This window comes from Littorina saxatilis, linkage group LG9 (assembly GCF_037325665.1).
Source record: "Littorina saxatilis isolate snail1 linkage group LG9, US_GU_Lsax_2.0, whole genome shotgun sequence".
Taxonomy (NCBI): Eukaryota; Metazoa; Mollusca; class Gastropoda; order Littorinimorpha; family Littorinidae; genus Littorina; species Littorina saxatilis.
In genome coordinates this window covers 59,606,637-59,628,446 of record NC_090253.1, presented here as the reverse complement: position 1 = coordinate 59,628,446, position 21,810 = coordinate 59,606,637, and the positions used below count along the sequence as shown (strand labels likewise).

The 21,810-nt window shown below is 39.0% G+C and overlaps 1 protein-coding gene and 1 long non-coding RNA gene across 2 annotated transcripts in view; both read right to left on the bottom strand.

The window, feature by feature from the left end:
* LOC138976650 (uncharacterized) overlaps positions 1-5,494 on the bottom strand; it is a 37,204-nt gene extending 31,710 nt beyond the window's left edge. Inside the window, exon 1 of the long non-coding RNA XR_011459103.1 lies at positions 1,021-5,494. This is a non-coding gene — a long non-coding RNA (uncharacterized lncRNA). The remainder of the gene's footprint in view (positions 1-1,020) is intronic.
* Positions 5,495-5,520: 26 nt separating this feature from the next.
* LOC138976649 (zinc finger protein 431-like) lies at positions 5,521-21,796 on the bottom strand. The gene is made up of 3 exons (XM_070349523.1): positions 21,718-21,796; positions 9,696-9,821; positions 5,521-8,061 (listed from the first exon to the last, which is right to left on the bottom strand). Exons 2-3 carry the CDS (start codon positions 9,793-9,795, stop codon positions 6,218-6,220), a joined length of 1,944 nt encoding a protein of 647 aa, XP_070205624.1. The 5' UTR covers positions 9,796-9,821; positions 21,718-21,796; the 3' UTR covers positions 5,521-6,217.
* Positions 21,797-21,810: the final 14 nt, after the last annotated feature.

Sequence of the window (21,810 nt, the reverse complement as noted above, 5' to 3'; positions counted from 1 at the left end):
CATTTGCAACTTTAATATCAAATATCATTTTACCATTTTAATTGAAGAATATGGAGGATATGGTATGGGGCGGTGCTGAAGGCAGATTAGGAGAATGGTTGGTGGGTGGAGGGGGGGGGGCACTTATGAAGCTCATTGCCCTTGTTTGCAAAATATGGCTTTTTTGACAACTTCAAATGGACCTACTATAAAACAAAAGGTTGCAATTACAGACCAAGACATCCTTCTAAGTTGGGAAGCATACTTTTTGCTCCGATTTTGTGAAAACACGTACGCATGAAACAAAACAGGAGGAAGGTGACCCAGATTTTTGCAAAAAAATGACCACGGGTGACCGTACTGTGCCTTGCGCCATGACAAAACCAGGATAATAGGTCGATTGCCAGTGAATTGAGTATGTTCAACAAGTGTAACAGAATGCAGAGTACCTTTCTGCTCATCCACTGCAATCATTAGAGTCAGGATTGTGAAAAAAATGTTAAAAGAAAGTTCCCGATGGGTTTTCTGTTATGACGTCAGCATCACCACCAAATATACTGCCAGTTAGTATTTCAGACCAATTAAAGTTCAAAATATCGTCACCAGTAAGAAGCACATTATACATCAGAATTCCTGGCAAAATATAAACATAAAACCTTATTTGTAAGTCCTTATATGCCGACCTTTTTCAAAGAACAAATTGTTTATGAAACTAACCAGGAGCAATAAGCCAAAATAGATTATGACACTAAAATCCCAGTTTGAAACTTATTTTAACCTTCACCAGATCACATGTTGGACTACACAGTCCAGATGATGTGGGTTGTGTACGGCCCATACTTTCCAAAGAAGGATTCAACATAAAAGGTATGGGTCGTACACGACCCACGCCATCCGAATTTTGTTTGTTTGTTTGTTTGTTTGTTTATTTGTTGCTTAACGTCCAGCCGACTACGCAGAGCCATATCAGGACAAGGAAGGGGGGGATGAAGGGGGCCACTTGTCAAGCGATTCCTGTTTACAAATGCACTAACCCATTACCATGGGTGAAAGCTATGAAAATCAAATTGACTGAAAATTTTTTGAGGCAGGGGTCCAGGGGCCGCCTAGGCCCTGGCGGGGTATGGGGCAGGGCCCCGTTAGGGGGTCCAGGGGGGCAACGCCCCCCGGCCGAAAACGAATTTTTGCATTATACATTGTGATTTTGTGGCCTTTCCTGGCAAAAAAATACATTTTTTGTCACTATCATGCAGGTCAAAAAAATACCTTCAGATTCTAATGATATGGTAAAAAGGGTAAACAAAATCAAAACAATTCACAGAAGTAATCATTTTTCTTTTGTATCTTTTCACACTTGCATCTTCCAACACGACACAATTGATAACAATTAACATTGACAACAGCCAATTACTAAATGAAATAGAAACTGAACAACTGAACAACTGAAATAAAAGTTCGAAATATTTAATTATAAGAAGCAAACATTGCCAGACAGGCATTGAAATAAATGATGAAACAGAATGTCACACATGCAAACAGCATGATGTAGCACTGCACAAAGTAGCAACTAAGCAGTAGCATCTCTTATAGGGCAAAGTTCTCAAGGAAAAGCACTTGAGTTTCAAGCACCAAACTTATCACACACAGTTTTAGTTTCATGAACTCCAACCAGTCCCATCGCCATTTGTTGGCTAGACCAGCATCAATAAGATCTGTCCATGCGTTTTCCGTCAAAACCGGTATCTTTGTCGCAGAAATCGTGTCACCACTTCATAATGCCTGCCAAAACGCGAGAACTTTTTTTTATCGTGATGCAGAGCGAATCCGAAAGCGAAGAAACCTCACCTACGGGGTTTACCGCATAGCAGTTCAAAAACGCGTTCCGCTTAAAAATTTAAAAAAAAAGAAAAAAAAAAATTTTTTTTTTTTTTTTTTTTTAATAAAAATTGTGGATTGACGGAATTTCCGTCAGACTTATTTTCAGATTGACGGATTTCAGTCAATTGACGGGCTACTTTCACCCATGCATTACTTGTGTCCCAGCAGGCTTTAGTAAAACTAAATTAATACCTACTGGAAGATTACCAGTTTCCAGTATGTTAAAATAGGCTTAACCTATCTACTGCTGGACTTACATCAGAACACTAACAGATTAAACTATACATGAATCGCGAGACAAGCGGCAAGAGAAGAGATTTTTGGAAAAAATACAGGTGAATGAGCAAGAAGGCAGAAAAAAGAAAAGAATTCATGAAGAACAAGAAGGGCAAAGCCCATACGACTCACATGCTTTACACATTTTTCCTACCAAAATACATGTGACCTTGACCCAAGGTCAAGGTCATCCAAGGTCATGCAACACAAAGCTGTTAATTCAAGACATAGGAAGTACAATGGTGCTTATTGGCTCTTTCTACCATGAGATATGGTCACTTTTAGTGGTTCACTACCTTATTTTGGTCACATTTCATAAGGGTCAAAGTGACCTTGACCTTGATCATATGTGACCAAATGTGTCTCATGATGAAAGCATAACATGTGCCCCACATAATTTTTAAGTTTGAAACAGTTATCTTCCATAGTTCAGGGTCAAGGTCACTTCAAAATATGTATACAATCCAACTTTGAAGAGCTCCTGTGATCTTGACCTTGAAGCAAGGTAAACCAAACTGGTATCAAAAGATGGGGCTTACTTTGCCCTATATATCATATATAGGTGAGGTATTCAATCTCAAAAACTTCAGAGAAAATGGGAAAAATAGCTTTTTTTTAGGCAACATTTATGGCCCCTGCGACCTTGACCTTGAAGCAAGGTCAAGATGCTATGTATGTTTTTTGGGGCCTTGTCATCATACACCATCTTGCCAAATTTGGTACTGATAGACTGAATTGTGTCCAAGAAATATCCAACGTTAAAGTTTTCCGGACGGACGGACGGACGGACGTCCGGACGGACGGACGACTCGGGTGAGTACATAGACTCACTTTTGCTTCGCATGTGAGTCAAAAAGAGAGCATGACAGGAAAGAGGAACCAAAAATCTACCTAACAGCAAACTAGAAAGCTCCTGCGGTTCCAAAAACAGGAGGGGCTTTTAATTTCATACCCGCAGTGCCCCACTGCGGGAGCCATCCGAATAGGGATACACGTTTTGCCGCCTCTTTGCAGAGTATGGGTCGTACACGACTCACGCCATCCGAATAAGGATAAACAACGTAAAATTCCTTACGTCATTCCATATGGGTCGTCCACGACCCACATCATCCGGACTGTGTAGTTCAAATTACGTCATAGTTTATTTGTTTGTTTACAAAGATAATCTTTCAAAAGTTGGGCACTGGGAAGGTATTATGGTGATTGGAAATTACCTAAAGTCTCAATTAAAAACTCCAAATAGTTTGAAAGATAAAGGCGATTTTCTGAGTCTCTGGGTCATCCACGACCCACGGTGAAGGTTAACCTTCGCCGGCACTCGTTATCGACTACACACGGACGCATTCGTGGGGCCGTGCAGACCCATGCTTCTCAAAGAAGGAAAAATGTGCATATCCTTCCGTGGCACTCGTGGGGCCGTGCAGACCCATGCTTCTCAAAGAAAGAAAAATATGCATATCCTTCCGTGGCACTCGTGGGTCCGTGCGGACCCAGAAGGGTGTTTGATTGCAAATATCTTTTAAACGAGTTTTAAACCTAAAAAGCTATCATCTCCTAAAAGCTCATTAAATTTCAGTGATAATTAATTAATTAATTAATGGTCAAATTTAGACTACACACGGTATTTGGTAAAATATTATGGGTCTGCATGGCTACACAATTGTCCTTCTTTGAGAAGTATGGGTCCGCATGGACCCACGAGTGCCTCGGAAGGGTATACATGCTTTTCCTTCTTTGAGAAGTATGGGTCCGCACGTCCCCACGAATGCTTCCGTGTGTAGTCTAAATTTGACCATTAATTAATTAATTAATTATCACTGAAATTTAATGAGCTTTTAGGAGATGATAGCTTTTTAGGTGTCTGAGGCATTTCTAAAAGCTCATAAAAAATCCAACTCGTTTAAGAGATATTTGCAATCAAACACCCTTCTGGGTCCGCACGGACCCACGAGTGCCTCGGAAGGGTAAACACGCTTTTCCTTCTTTGAGAAGTATGGGTCCGCACGTCCCCACGAATGCTTCCGTGTGTAGTCTAAATTTGACCATTAATTAATTAATTAATTATCACTGAAATTTAATGAGCTTTTAGGAGATGATAGCTTGTTAGGTGTCTGAGGCATTTCTGAAAGCTCATTAAAAAATTCCAACTCGTTTAAGAGATATTTGCAATCAAACACCCTCCTGGGTCCGCACGGACCCACGAGTGCTGGCGAAGGTTAATGTAATGCATGTAACAAGAACAAAATTATATTCTCTGCAATTGTTGGTTACTACTAGACCACTGGACCAAACAAAACATCTTTCTTTCTTTCTTTATTTGGTGTTTAACGTCGTTTTCAACCGTTCAAGGTTATATCGCAACGGAAACAAAACATACTCATCAATCTAAAAATATAACGCAAAGCTGTCTTTACTTCACGCTTTGTGTGACTGGTGACTTTGTGTTGGTGTGACTGAATTTGGACAAGTTTTTGGAGCCCTGATGTCTCATGCGGTGGTTGTCAATAGAGAATAGGGAAAACGGACTACCGTTTTATCATTCCATTGTATAACTGCAAGTAGAAAAAACTGTCTTCTTTCCTTTCATACCCAAAACATTTCTGCGCTGTTCATTTTACAGTTACTACCAACAAAATACTAATTCTCAATAATTTGTAGATAACCTGTATTACATCAAGCTGTAACTGAAAATGTATCAGGGGCAGACAGAATCTATCAGTATCATCACATATATTGCAATCCCATCTTCTGTGTGAGTCAACATGTGGTCCCCAAATGATTTCTTTTCACAGAATTCAGCTGCTTACAGGTAAACACAAAGTCTATACTCCGTTGTGTCAAAAGATCAAGGTGCTTGAAAGTAGCATCACACAGTGTGCATTTACAAGGTTGTTGCACTGCATGGGTCACCATGTGTTGCTTCAATTCACTTGGAAGACTGAACTCAGCATCACACACTTTACATTAGGTAATGCAGTCTGTTAATAGGAAGGTTTCCGCCAGTTATCTCTCTGAGGTTTTGGGTGCTTAGAGAGTACCGTGCCTCTTGCGGGGGCATAAAACATTGAGGTCACAAGCAGGGTTGAGGGGAAGGTCGGCTGGGCGGACAGGAGTATGGCGGCTTACTAGTGCCAAAACCTGGTGTTACCCATTATCACGTGATAATTACTAATTAACGCTGTCAGTTACTGTTTTCATCTGTTAGTTACTAATTTTCACGGGAAAATTTCTAATTTTTAGTTTTGGCACTAGCAATCCGTCAGGAAGTGAGCCAAAACTAAAAATTAGTAATTAACAGGTGAAAGTTAGTAATTTTTCCGGAAAAATTAGTAATTTTCCCGGGGAAATTAGTAATTAACACGTGAAATTGGTAATTATCAAGGAAAAATTACTAATTTTCCCTTGATAATTACAATTATGAGGTTTTGGCACTAGTAAGCCGTCATACAGGAGACTACAATAGGAAGGTTTCCGCCAGTTATCTCTCTTTGAGGTTTTGGGTGCTTAGAGAGTACCGTGCCCCTTGCGGGGGCATAAAACATCGAGGTCACAAGCAGGGTCAAGGGGAAGGTCGCTGGGCGGACAGGAGACTATTACCAGCATGTGTTGACATGGGATTCTTTACATTGTGCAGATATGTGTGGTGTCTCTCCATCATGTGCTAACATGTGCTCTCTCAGGTAGTGAAACTGAAAGTTTCAACACACTCTGAACAGCAATGTTGTTCTTTTTCTTCAGGCTTTGATAAGACTGCTTGAGGAACCCCACTTGGTGTACACTAGTTCTTGTAGCAGTGACACAGAGGGCGTCTGTTCAGTGACTTGTGAAGTGGAATTCATCCCTTGGCCTACTTCTGAGCAGAAAAAGACAGGACAATCTGACTCGCAGTCTTCATCAGAAGCAGTCATTGCAGGGTCTGTCTTGACAGTGACAACACACCCACTGAAACCCACTTCAGTCTGACATGTGTTGACCTCACTGGCAGGACTGTCTGGCTTGCTGTTTACACTACATGTTCTGGATTCACCACAAACACTCAATTCAGTGGCTGAGGGGGGATCACTCAGTTAAGGATGGCGTACAGTTACATGTCAATATCTGGCTCTAATTTGACAACAACAGCCCAATTGCATTCAGTAGAACTCACTTCATTCTGACATGTGTTGACCTCGGTGGCAGGACTGTCTAGATTGCTGTTTGAGCTAGATGTGCTGGATTCAACACCAACACTCACTTCAGTCGCTGAGGGGCGATCACTCAGTTTAGGATGTCCTACTTGTATATGTCGTGTCAAAAAATAAGACCGTAAAAAGCTAGCATCACAGTGTTGGCATTTATACGGTCTTTGGCCTGTGTGGAATAACAGGTGTCGCTTCAAATGTTGGGGCCGAATGAATACCTCATCACACTTTGCACAGGCGTGAGCTTTTTCTCCTGTGTGTTTGAACATGTGTTTCTTCAACTGATGTGATAGCTTGTAGGCAGCAGGACACAGGTGACAAGAGTATGGCTTTTCAAGGGTCCTAACACTGTCAGCAACAGCTACGTTCCATTCAGCTGCTGATGAGTAACCATAGAGTGTAGGATGTCCCTTACGTTTATGTCGCCTCAATTTGCTTGGCTGTATGAAAGTAGCATCACAGTGTGGGCATGTATGAGGTCTTTGCCCTGAGTGGATCCTCATGTGTTGCCTCAAACATTTGAGCAGGCTGAATTTTTCATCACATTTTTCACAGGCATGATCTTTCTTTCCAGTGTGTTTGAACATGTGGTCCTTCAAATTCACAGAGTGCTTGTAAGTAGCAGGACATAATGGACAAGCATGTGGTCTTTGCCCTGAGTGGGACAGCATGTGTTGCTTCAGATATTGGGGCAGACGAAATGTCTTATCACATTTTTCACATGCATAATCTTTCTGGTACTCACAGTGTTCCGATTCTCCCGGTTTCCGGGTTCCCCATCCTTCCTTTCCTTCTGAATTGGGTGCAGGCAAACATTTCCCAGTCCAGGTTGTGTCATGGCTGAAATCATGGAGCAAACCAGGCTGATCTTCCCTTGCCTCTGTCTTCACCACGATATCACTGTGATCGTTGGCAACAGCAGTACACAGGTGACGAGAGTATGGCTTTTCAAGGGTCCTATCGATGGTCCTAACGCTGTCAGCAACAGCTACGATCCATTCAGATGCTGATGAGTATTTATGCTTGGGATGTCCCTTCCGTAAATGTAGTGTCAAAGTCCTTGGCTGCATGAAAGAGGCATCACAGTGAGGGCATTTATAAGGTCTTTGCCCCGAGTGGAGCTGCATGTGTGACTTCAGATGTTGGAGCGTGCTGAATTTTTCTTCACACTTTGCACAGGCATGATCTTTCTCTCCTGTGTGTTTGATCATGTGTTGCTTCAACTTCGCGGAGGTCTTGTAATTAGCAGGACATAATGGACAAGCATGTGGTCTTTGCCCTGAGTGGGTCAGCATGTGTTGCTTCAGATATTGGGGCAGACGAAATGTCTTATCACATTTTTCACATGCATAATCTTTCTCTCCTGTGTGTTTTGACATGTGCTCCCTCAAGTGAACAGGTCGCTTGTAATTAGCAGGACATAATGGACAAGCATGTGGCCTTTCAGGGTTCTTATCCCTTTTCCTCAGGTCTTCAACACTTAGTTCAGGTGCTGAAGGGTATTCATAGTGTTCCGATTCTCCCGGTTTCCGGGTTCCCCATCCTTCCTTTCCCTCTGAATTGGGTGCAGGCAAACATTTCCCAGTCCAGGTTGTGTCATGGCTGAAATCATGGAGCAAACCAGGCTGATTTTCCCCTGCCTCTGTCTTCACCACGATATCACTGTGACCGTTGGCAACAGCATCTCCTTCTGCCGTGTGCTGGGTCCAGGCAGGGACTGCTCTGTCTGCTCTGACATCTTTGATGACTGAAAAATAAATGATCCATGCTTATGAGTATTGTCTACACTCTGTTCATTTAAAGACATTTAAGCCTCAATCGTAAATGTTGTTATGTCGGGCGAACGATGTACTCCTGTATTCTGAATTGGTTTATTCCTATTCAGCAGGCTACTGTGTCAGCATTTGGTCTAGAATAGGGCGACATATTTGGGTTATTCTCAGACAGCTTAGTCTGGAACCAAAACACCCCGGATGTCAAGCCAGCACCGAACTTGTGGCACAATTTGCTAGCTCCAGTTTTCTTCAATTTGTCTAGCTATACTAGTCACCTTGGTTTTGCTCGACCTACAACAGTAGTCATAGCAGTTTCAATTTAAAACCACCCACCCACCCTTCTATAGGTTAAGGATATTTTTTTTTATTTTTTTTTTAGTCGATTAATTCACATGAGTGAATCTCATTACAACATGTTTTATGTTGTGTTTTTTGTTTGTTGTTTTTGTGAATTTTAAAATTTTTATAGCATGTGGTTTTTTTGGGTTTTTTTTTGCATTACTGTTGTGTTACGGTGCTTTGTGGGGGCATAAGATAGACATGGCCACGGGCGAAAGTAATTCTGCTTGGAAGCACACACTATTCAGTAACTTTAACGATATCTGCAGGATCAGTAACTTTAACGATATCTGCAGGATCCTCCCAGGTAGACAGTGGGTGTACATATACATGCTCTTTCTAGTGTACAAAAGGGGGTACGTCTCGAAGGGTGCATAACGAGGGATTTGTCTGAAACACGTGGACAAGGAGCATGAGAGGATTGTTTGTCTCAGCTTCCAAATCAATCAAATTTCTGACAGCTTAGGGTGTCTGCCTGATGTTCCATCACTATAGTTTCCTGAATTGAACCCTTACGACGTTTTCCCGTTTTTACATGATGTGAAGGAAAAGCTTGGAGAAACCCGTTAAGAGAGCCCGGATGCTGCTGTCCGAGAGCTAGCGAGGGTCACAGAGAGTATCTGCAAAAACACTCGCGCCACGTGTTTGACAGATATTTCCACAGATTATAAAAGTGTATTGCGGCTCTGAAAGGATCATTCGAAACAATGGCGTGATCAAATATACAATGAGCTGGGCAATAATATGAGTTTCTAAGTACTTTCAGGACAGCCTATGTAGCACTTAACCCTTCAAACACAAGACTGTACCTATCAGCTTCAAGAACGTTTCTTCTTAAGCACTGTTAAAACATTGCTTTGATTTGTTAAACAAATTAAAAAAAATTCATCTGCTAGACCCTCAGCTCGACTATACAGACAAATGAACTTATATGAACATTTTTGTGTCTAATCTTTTGCAAGGTAATACCTTCAAACTTCTTGTTAATGTCTTTTTTTTGGTCAAAAATCAAATGTGTTAAGCTAAACATGTTACGACCAATTAAAAACAAGTCGCATGAATCAAAATGTATACATTTCGTCAATCTGTTGAACTCACAGAATAAAATTGAATGCAATGCATTTCACAGCAATAGCTTCATTTGCCGATTACCCACAGCCTGATCGCTTATCATTTGAAGTGACAAGCTATTATAGCGCAGTAGCATAATGTATAGCACTTTCACAGGAAAGGATGCTTGAAAAGGCAAAACCACACAATCCCTCACCTCCTGTACAAAGGTCAGTCAGATACAGAGGTACAGCTTCCTCAGCAATGTCGATCTCAACCTTGACCTCTGTGTACACTGCTCCGTCGGCTTCCTCCATCCTTTCACGTCACCATTGTCATGTCACTGCAAGGGGAGAGAAGAGTAACAATCAAAATCTAAAGGAATATATTTATATAAAAGTACATGTATCTTTAACGACTGTCACCGAGACAATATGCACTCTGACGTATTGCAGACGGAAGAAAACACTGTATACCTAATTAATAATTTTCATGAAAATCTTTCTTTCTTTATTTGGTGTTTAACGTCGTTTTCAACCACAAAGGTTATATCGCGACGGGGAAAGGGGGGCGAGATGGGATAGAGCCACTTGTCAATTGTTTCTTGTTCACAAAAGCACTAATCAAAAATTTGCTCCAGGGGCTTGCAACGTAGTACAATGTATTACCTTACTGGGAGAATGCAAGTTTCCAGTACAAAGGACTTAACATTTCTTACATACTGCTTGACTAAAATCTCTACAAAAATTGACTATATTCTATACAAGAAACACTTAACAAGGGTAAAAAGAGAAACAGAATCCGTTAGTCGCCTCTTACGACATGCTGGGGAGCATCGGGTAAATTCTTCCCCCTAAACCGCGGGGGGTAATTTTCATGAAAAGTATCTTTTTATTATTTATTTATTTTGTTTAAATTGTTTGCTCATTTTTAATTCAAACACAGCAGATGTATATATATATAATATATATATATATATATATATATATATAACCTCCAATGAAGACCCCTCCTAAAAACAACCCACTCCGCTTGCCGACCAATTTTCTCGCCATGAACGACAGTTACACTGCAACTAACCTCCAAATGGTGACACCCTTCTTTTTCGGACGACCGACCGACCTACCAACAAAGGGTCAATAACAACTTAGATCTCTTTACCAGTGAGTGTCAAAAGTCATGCAGAATATCACGAAAAGGTGTGGTATTCGGAAGTCAGTAGTGCGTGCAAATCTAATGGCCAACGGCTGTCCCCACCTTACCTTTTACTTTCACATTTGATAAACCGCCCGCAGGGGAGAGTGGGTGGAGTTAGAGAGGGGTGGGAATTTGAACAACTCAATAATGAAATAGTGGATGCTGCTCTGCTTGCAGACTCCCTAGCGTTCTTTTTGGCTTGTTTGTGTATGTCTTCTCCGATTGTGTGCTCCCCAACTGATTTTAACAGACACCCGTCTGCATAAACATTTACAACGCTTCTCTTGACTTGAGTTTAAGAGGTGGGGACAGCCGTTGGCCACTAGATGTTCTATTCAATATATTTTCCTGAATTGAACACTTTCCCATTTTTATGGAAAAGCTCTGAGGAACCCGTTACAAGAGCCCAGAGGCTGCTGTCACAGAGCTAGCGAGGGTCACACAGAGTATCCGCAAAAACACTCCCGGCAATTGTTTGATAGATATTTCCACAGATTGTAAAATTAAAAGTGTATCACAGCTCTGAAAGGATCATTTGTGAAAATGGCGTGATCAAAATATGCAATGAGCTGTGCGATAATCAGATTCTTGGGACTTTCAGAACAGCATACGTAGCACAAATTAACCCTTTAAAGTTAAACACAAGATTTTATTTATCACTCTGTCCTAGTTCAACTTCATTCCTAATCGAAGTAATCAAAGACAAGGCCAGGAGTCTATTCGCAACATTAGAGGGAAAGCGAAAAAAGCTATGACCAAAAGTATACATTTCAAAAAGAAGTTGCCTCCCCTGTGATACAACTTAACCCTCAGATTCCCAATAAAGATCCCTCAATCCTTTTTACTAACAATTATTCAGGACATTTTAACTTTTAGGTCGTTAGTCGGGACGTTTTTACTGATATATATGAGCCTTTGCCAAAAGGTGCCATTTCGGACCCATGTATTTTTGGAAAGCAAGTGTAATTAACTGGATTACCCCAACATGTTTACATGTATTGTGCTTTGAAAAAGTGAGTTTGATGAATGCTTTTTTTAATGTTTTGAAGCCTGTTGTTGTTGTGAATGTTAAATAAAAAATAAAATGTTTCAAACATACACCAGAAACGGCCCCGAAAAATTTTGGACATTTTGGTGTCTTCGGGGAATTTTTGATTTTTCATGGTCTGCATCACTGCATCGGTTTTAATCAGCGTATTTCATACAGTCTAAGCATGCAACTCTTTGTAGAATGTGCAACAATCGTAATTAGAACCAGAATTTACCGAAAACCTCGCCCAGTAAATACCCGGTTATTTTCGAAGGGCTCATGTCCGCAGACCAACTTGTTTACAGATTCGATTTTCGCCGGTCTTGGTGCTTTGAATGGCCGCCATTTTGGATGAAAACGATAGTTTCGTGTTCGAGGAAATAAAAGCAGTGTGTTGCATTTGAGTCAGAATTTGCGAAGTTATTGTATCTAGCAGCTAAAAAGAATCGATGGAGTTAATGTCCGAAAGTAACGTTTGACACATTTTGTTATTTTTGCAATTTTCACAAAGAAGTTTCGCGAGTATTTGATACAAAAGCGTGGAAACCACTAGCTTTGCTTCTTTGGCGTTTCCGGTCACCGATTCGATTGAAATCATGGAGACGACGAGCCGTAAAGTTGAGAACATATTGTACTGTCTGTTCAGGGTAAGGTGTAGATCTATACGTAACGTTTGACACTTTGTAGATCTAATGTTTGACACATAATTTGCCCATAATTCTTCTCCCAACGAATTGAATTAGCTTATAATTATTATCCCATGACCTGCCTCTTTATCTCTGTTAGCTGAGGAGGTGATTATTCTGAATATTCCATCACAACCATATGGATATCCTATGGATATCCCATCACAAACGAGTTTCGATCTCAACTGTCATTGGTCATTGTCTTTGATTTCAGAGTACAATTGAATAATTTATAGAGGTCATCTGCATATTCAGAGTTTACAGATGGACTACTTTTTACATTTAGTCAAGTTTTGACTAAATGTTTTAACGTAGAGGGGGGAATCGAGACGAGGGTCGTGGTGTGTGTGTGTGTGTGTGTGTGTGTGTGTGTGTGTGTGTGTGTGTGTGTGTGTGTGTAGAGCGATTCAGACTAAACTACTGGACCGATCTTTATGAAATTTGACTTGATAGTTCCTGGGTATGATATCCCCAGACTTTTTTCTTCATTTTTTTTATAAATGTCTTTGATGACGTCATATCCGGCTTTTCGTGAAAGTTGAGGCGGCACTGTCACGCTCTCATTTTTCAACCAAATTGGTTGAAATTTTGGTCAAGTAATATTCGACGAAGCCCGGACTTCGGTATTGCATTTCAGCTTGGTGGCTTAAAATTTAATTTATGACTTTGGTCATTAAAACTCTGAAAATTGTAAATAAAATTGTTGTTTTTATAAAACGATCCAAATTTACGTTCATCTTATTCTCCATTATTTTGTGATTCCAAAAACATATAAATATGTTATATTTGGATTAAAAACAAGCTCAGAAAATTAAAAATATAAATATTATTATCAAAATTAAATTTTCGAAATCAATTTAAAAACACTTTCATCTTATTCCTTGTCGGTTCCCGAAGAGAGAGAGAGAGAGAGAGAGAGAGAGAGAGAGAGAGAGAGAGAGAGAGAGAGAGAGAGAGAGAGAGAGAGAGAGAGAGAGAGAGAGAGAGAGAGAGGGTGAGAGAGAGAGAGAGAAAGAGAGAGAGAGAGAGAGAGAGAGAGAAAGAGAGATAGAGAGAGAGAGAATGAGAGAGAGTTTGTTTGTTTGTTTGTTTGTTTGCCGGCTTAACGCCCAGCCGACCACGAAGGGCCACACACACACACACACACACACACACACACACACACACACACACACACACACACACACCACACACACACACACACACACACACACACACACACACACACACACACACAGAGAACCCGACGACTGAATAATTATGTAAGTGATCCACGTGTGAAAACCAAAACATAACAGCGCGATGACAGCCAACATTTCTATCCCCGACTGACAAACAGTAACACTGCATGCAAACTGACTTGGGTCAACGATCAAACCAGCACGGCCCGAACTGAATTTGTTGCGCTGCCATTATCGTGCGCAATTCTGGTAAAAATATAAACCCGGTATGCCGAATTGAGTATAACGAAAGTCGATGTCAAATATACACAAGGATATTTTAAAATGACTTTCAAAATGTAAAAGCAGATAGCAGACCTTTTTATAAGCAATTTGAATGACTGAATGTCTACATACAAGTCGAATGACGCCGTCCATTATGCTGACAAATGGGAACTAGCTATGCGCATGAATTCATTGACATGAATTTCGACTGCGGAGGCTTTTGGCAAGCTGAAAACAGGCACGGGCAGGTTTTAGTGGAAAAAGTAAGTGTTTTTAATGAAAACGTCGGAGTAATGGGATAAATAGCTTACACACTCCGAGTTCTGATTATCTTGCATATTGTGTAACCTATATACAACTGCTTGCTACTTTTGGAGGCAAATTTGATTGAAGAAAAATTCGATCCTCTGTTTTTGTTAATGTCCGTGTTACGATTCAGGAGGATACGTTCATATCCGTGTAACGATTTAGGAGGAGACATTTATGTCCTTGTAAATATTGTAGCCAAAGCTGAAAAAATGCTTTTGGGTTAGCAGGGGGAAGGAATATTTTCATGAGATTGTTTTAACACCACCCCCCCCCCTCCCCAACATAAAAAAAAATCAAAGTTTTTTTTTGTTGTAAATTTGGATTTAACTAGGATTTTACGTACAACTAATTAAAAAAATTCGATTTGATTGAGAACCTTGTTCTAGATGTACCTAGACATTAGGTTAAAACTGTATTCTAAATGTCTGTTTGAATATTGTAGTTATTTTTGACATTTTCATTGATTTCATGTCCACTGACTCCATGTAACACGTGACAGGTAGAACGCAGATTTGACCTGTTTTGAACATGATGTTACTTTTTTTGTGGTGCTTTGATGTTCCATAATTACCTAATCTTCAAAATATGAATGTATCCTAAAGGTCTATTAAATTAATATCACAGTTGTCATTTATAACATTTTGAATAATTTCATGTCCACTGACACAGTGTAACATGTGACACGTAGAATGCTGTTATGACTTGCTTTTAACATGTTTTGCTATTGTTTCTGTTTTCATATTCCATAAATAACCTAATCTTTAGATTGTAAATGAAAAGTTAGTGTATGTATAACATTCTGGTTGTTATTTCAAATATTATGAATATTTTCATGTCCATCAATATTTTTGTAACACGTGACACCTACAACAACATGTTTAACTAGTTTGAGCAAACTGTAACAACTTTTAGGGATATTTTTAACATGTGTCAGTGTTTCTGTTGAAGTGTTATATTTTATTTTAGGGTTTATACTTCTTGTGGTTACTTAGTAGAAAGTATCAGTTTTGACTTTTATGATGTTTGAGCGTTTTGCGACATTACGTGACACTGCATTCAAGATTTGGCTCCAAATGTACTTTTAAAGACTGATAATGCTTCTGCAGGGTCTGTTTACTAGAAATAAATCATTACCAGTTGTATGAAATGATATTAATGGCTTCTGTGGTCAGTTTTGTTGCACATGTGGCTTTTCTCAAAATTGGCGTTTTATGGCATATTATCAAACCGTACACATTTCCCAAATGCACAAACCATTCTTTTATTACACAAATGTGTTCATCAAAGACTAATGTATCACTTAAAACACCAAAAAAAATCAACTGAAAAGGTTTAGTTTGTCACAAATGTCCAAGCACCCCCCCCAGCACCTTTTGGCAAAGCCTCATAATCATATATATTCTTTATTCAGGATATAAGTTCTAAATCTGTTCTTGCAATTTCATTTTCCAGCAGAATTTATATGAAATTGCTTGATTAATATCTAAGCTTTTGTTTCTAAGCTAAATGGCAACCCCATAGTTGAAGTGTGAACCTGAGTCAAAGACACAACTGGTCTAAGAGGACGGTAAACCCACAGAGTCAGTCAGTCAAAGACAGTTTCAACAGACAGACAAGTGAACAAATATGAAGGAATTATCGTAAAGTAAAAACAATGTGGGCTAGTTTAGTGTACAAATACTACAATCACCGTGAAAGGTAAACTGCTGAAAGTCATTCCATAGTGCAGCACTTTCAACCAAAAAACAACAACAACGTTGACTCCAATGTCTACTTTCCCTCAAACTCGGAAGTAATACTCCTAGTATGTAATTAGCTGCACAGAGTATGATGGTGTTTATGTGACTGGTGATGATGCACGCAACTCAGCCAAACAATGTTTAACCCTTACACTGGTGCAATTCTGTAACACATGTTACATAGCCACTGGTGAATTAACAGAGAGAAAAATAAAGTAAAACGGTCATATAGGTTTTCGCATCCATGGGAGGTAATCGGAACCGACCAAACAGACTGAGCCAGTAGCGCGACATATGTCGTGACAACCAGGTGACAGTATACGTAAAGTAGAGCGACATATGTCGCGACAACCAGCCTAAGGGTTAATCAGCCCTAAAAGTCCAACAAATGGTGCAGTCAGCCTTCGGCTATAGTGCTTAAGTGAAAATGTACTAGCCAGAGAGCAAACTTTACTAGCCAAACCAACAATTTGTTTCAGCAACTTTACTGGCATTTGGCGAGTAGATGAGCATTTCCACTCGCCAGTTACATGTTTCTTCTGCATCTTGAAACCGCTAACAACTTTAGGAAAAAAAAGTAGCCTAACCAGCGTTCGCGCAAAGAAACGCAGGGCAGGCGTACACCTACCGGTGTGCTTCATAGCGGCATGAGCTCCCCAATAAACGCAACTTCATAGCTGGCCCAAAGTCAGAATTGGTGTCCATTTTTGTGACATACAAAATCAATTTTAAAAATGAACATTTTCTTTGTTTTGAAAATAGAGATGTATTTTAGAGCATAAATACGCAAGGAACAACTATGATTTAAGAAAACTCATGTTTGATCACTTCACAGATTCAGGTTTAAAAGTTTGCAGGAGTTCATAACTTCACACCGTCACAAAATTTAGACTTGTTAAATCATTGTTGCTACATGTATTGGGTCTGTTTTAGACATCTGAGCAAATTGCTACAGCAAATTACTTTGCATTTCAAGCAAGTTAAACTTGTTTTGGCCACGCATGATGCAGATGTGAACTCCATTAATGGGAAGTTCATAACTTCACATAATTTACTTTTATTGGTATAATAAATTTAATTTATACAGGCAGGAAACAATTTGTTTAGTTTTTTAATCTGAAAAAGGTGAGCTGGAACATGAAGGTAATTTTTGAAGATGAAGTGTGGAGAAGATTTTTTGGTTATCTGTATTATTTATAGAAATTAATATTGTCACAATTTTTTCACAGCAAATATTGGCATAAGTTATCATTAAATCTACAATTTTGCTGTTTTTGTGCAAGATGTGCTTGAAAAGTACCATCAAAAGGATTTCAATACACCAAAATGTTTGTCTGACTCAAAGAGTTGGCAGAAACTGAAAGTTTTTTTAGAATGTCCTAGGAGTTCATAACTTCACACCGTGACATCACAAACTATGGCTAATTCAAACCAAAGTAAGAAAGTGCATATGTCATCTTATTTTCTCTCCAGCTACTCTTTGTAATCAACATACAATTAAGTAATAAAAGTAAAACATTTGTGAAAACAAACGATAACAAAAATCATAAAATGTGAGCGTGCGCATAACTTCACAAGAATTTTTGTTATGTTGGTCTCTAGTACAGTTACTGTATAATATATTTGTTTGTTTGTTTGTTTGTTTATTTGTTGCTTAACGTCCAGCCGACTACGCAGAGCCATATCAGGACGAGGAAGGGGGGGATGAAGGGGGCCACTTGTCAAGCGATTCCTGTTTACAAATGCACTAACCCATTACTTGTGTCCCAGCAGGCTTTAGTAAAACTAAATTAATACCTACTGGAAGATTACCAGTTTCCAGTATATTAAAATAGGCTTAACCTATCTACTGCTGGACTTACATCAGAACACTAACAGATTAAACTATACATGAATCGCGAGACAAGCGGCAAGAGAAGAGATTTTTGGAAAAAATACAGGTGAATGAGCAAGAAGGCAGAAAAAAGAAAAGAATTCATGAAGAAAAAGAGAGCATGACAGGAAAGAGGAACCAAAAATCTACCTAACAGCAAACTAGAAAGCTCCTGCGGTTCCAAAAACAGGAGGGGCTTTTAATTTCATAACCGCAGTGCCCCACTGCGGGAGTATAATATATTTGCAAAACAATGACAAACTGAGAACACAGAGTTATAGTATAGGCTAAAGCTGCACTTATATTACAAAATCAGATTTTAATTGCCAAAATAAAACAAATTGTTTGAAACTTGTGAAAGTTCATAACTTCACATCAATCACACATTTATATAGAGCTTAAACAATGACCACGAGTTGATTACTGGAAAATAAACCACGAGTGGGTATTTGCAGCCGCTTGGTAATTCACGAGTGTGCGGAGCACACGAGTGAATTACCAAGCGGCTGCAAATACCCACGAGTGGTTTATTTTCCAGTAATCAACGAGTTGTCATTGTTTAAGCTATTTATACAACGACCAACACGGGTCGAACATGCAGTCATGCAGACGACATTTTGTAGGCAATTTCATTTCAGCCTAATCACTCAGAGTGTCAAATGCGCGTCATTCAAATAGTCCCTATTCTTTTACTTTATTCTTAGTCTCCGACTCGTCGGCATTATACTTGTCTCGTCTAAATATCGGACCCCATTGCTACGATTAAAACACAATAGCGTTTATATAGCTATTCTGACATTACTTTCTGTGTTAAAATCATGTTTTTGTCAGCAGCAAGGACCAGAATGGTCCATGTCGTTGATTGCAGACGACGGTTCCCTTTCCGCATGAAGCCACGGAAATAACCGAACATTGAAAAACCCACGGACATGTATTACGGAGAAAACTCGGGATAACCGGATGTTTAGCATTACGTCAATATGCTAGGAATCCTATGACGTCATGACGTATCATACTTGCCTACGTAGATTGTATACATGTTCGAACGTCTGACTGTTGTGAATTCGCGTGGTGAAGACTGCGGTAAATCTGTAGATGATAAGAGAACAAGGATTGTCTCAGAAGAAACGACTAAATGTTTCAGACCGGTAACTTCATTTCAACATTGCACTATATAATGGACGTTCTATGTGACAGGAGAGTTTGCTGATTTTGTGTTAAACATTGGAGAGATCGTCTGCTAGAATCAGAGATAGGTCGCTTCAGATTGCAGCTTCTGGAAATTTGCAAGGTTTGTTGCCTGTTAAAGAACTGGATTTTACACGTAATGTATGTCATGTACAGTAAGCAACAACAAAAAAAAACACAAAGCAAATGGCATTGTCTGTCGACTAGGCATACACGTCAGCCATTGTTGTTACAGTTTTGAGTCAACATTGTACGTATTCTTCCGCAACAGGGTCCAATCGTCTGGGTTTCAAATGTTCTAAAAATAAATTCTAGTGTTGATTATTTTTTAGCCCTCTTTATTCTTACTTCGAATAATCCACGTGTGATTTTTGGGTTTAATCAAAGTAGTTCGTTCTAATTTCTCACTTGTCTAAAAATAATCAACTAGATTTAATCCACCCCTCGGTTGCATTGCAGGAGTTGTATAAACTAAAATAACTAACTAAAGTCTCTTGCAAATAATTCTAAACAACTTAATGATTTACTTAACCAAACTCAGTCATGAAAACTGTTACCGAAATCATTATTTAGTTAGTGTTTATGTCAGCTGACTGTGTGTTCATAACTTCACATCATTTATTTAACTGAAAAGCTACGTACTAAAATCTGCTGGTAAATTAAAATAAAAATGACATCAAACTGTAACAGCCTACTCTGGAGAAGAGCAGCACATCATTTGAGGTAGTGATTTAGTGTAGTAAATTAATTATTGTGTATAAATCATACTCATGGCATGTGTTCATAACTTCACACCGTGGGGCTGAGGGTCAGTTGATGTGAAGTTATGTACACCGTGCAGTCAACCCAGATTCATGCTGGAATTATCAAAATGTAATTTTGAGGGTTGATATTCAGAAAACTTCTTACAAAATGTCCAGATAAAGTCAAATGTACTCTTTTGCTATTAACAAGGCATTATTTTAAACACGCCCTTGAAAAATGAGCTTGAGTTATGTGAAGTTATGAACTTCATGACAAAACGGCTAAGTACTTCAGAAAGAAACAGTCAGCAGCCAGTAGATTCTTTTTGTGATGAAAATCATGGTACAGTGTAATTTGGAAACTGAAAATAGTCATTTTACATATATTTTGGGTTTTGACATGAGTTAGTAACTCTCACATAAAAATAGTGCGCAAGACACAGAGAAAATGGCTAACTAAAGCATACTGCTTGACTTTAGTGACAAAAATTGCTTAGTATCTAAATCTAATGTACTTTTATATGCAAAATTGCTGTTCCACTACAACCTTAACTTTCATGGCTAGCATTTAAGGACAAAAAACACTCTCAGTGGAGATAGTAGGAAAGTTCATAACTTTCTCACAAGAATTTTTTATTTCTCAATTACTCAAACACCAATGAATGAACTTGATGCAAACTTTCAGTGTGACTGCTGCTAGTGGATCCAAATGCATTACAAAGCTAGGTGTTCCCCAACCAGTCAATTTACTCATTTTATAAGGCAAAAGGTTGGAAAGTTCATAACTCTTTTTTCACAAGAAAATCTGCACGTAAACTTCAAACTACTTTTGAACATGCAAAAACAAGTCAAACAACCCTTTTTATGTTTTATACCTCTGCAAAACATACTGTAAAATACATTTTTTACAAAAATATATCAGGTTTCAATCTTTAATTATTATTTAGAGCTGATCAGTGAACATAAATGAAGTCTTACGGAAATAGTTATGAACTTTCTGTGAAATTTTGTCTCCCCATTTTCTGCAGGCTCACTGACAAAATTCAAAAACTTTGCTTTGTCAAAGGTACATTTGAGTTTTACTGGCTCAGTGAAAAGTCATTCATGACATTCTGTCCCATAAATATGACAGAGTAGACCATGTTTCAATATGCTGTAAGGTCATGTCACAAAAAATGGCCAAAATGTAGTGCTGCTGACTTCAGATAATGGCGACATTTTCATTAAAAACAACAACTGAGCACACAATGTTTCTCTAGGTGTGTACTTCATACTTTTTTTTACAAGTCTCATTAATCTTTACAAGGATTTTATTTTTCTTTGATGTACAAATCAGGTTAGAGCCAAGGTTGCACAGCTATTTCAGCTGTGGACACCATTTCAGACTTAAGGCCAGCTATACTCGCCAAATCTCGAGGCTAGGAAAGTGTTACGGGTCCCAGGCCGGAAAACAGACCCGTACTCAAGCGACAGCCTTTGTACCAAATCTCTGCATACTTTCGTTGTCGATACATGTGAGTTGATGCCAAACTTTTGCAGTCCAAGTTACCAGAATCTTGAACTTTAGCGTGTTGAATTCAAAGGTCATAATTCAGCATTTAAGTCTCCAAATTTGTAGAACCTTCAGTTGTAATCATAACAAGTTATTTTAGATCCCTTTGAAATTGAAGTTACGGAATGAACTCCGATGAACTGTACGAATGCATTTCGTTTACATGGGTCAAAGAAGGAATTATCCGTATGAGCGAACAAGGGAGACAACTCTTTTGTATAAATGATGTCCCATGGTTGACAACGTACGCCATTTTCGTCGATTGAACAACCAAATTAATTAAATATGCTTAAGTTTGGAGCTCAATCCGTCAATTAATTTCACGACAAATGTTCTTTGGCTTGCTTACAATGAAAGTTACATGGACTTGTATCAAAAATAAGTAAAGAATGTCACTGGATTCTGAGCTATAAATTTAACACGCTAAAGTTCAAGATTACCGAATATTCGATGCTATATGCTTTGCACATAACTTACCTTAACGCTGTGTGTAAAATCAGCAATTTATGGATCATCAAAATGGTATAATTTGACAGAGAACGGAAATCGTCTGGTCTGCAGAAACGGAAA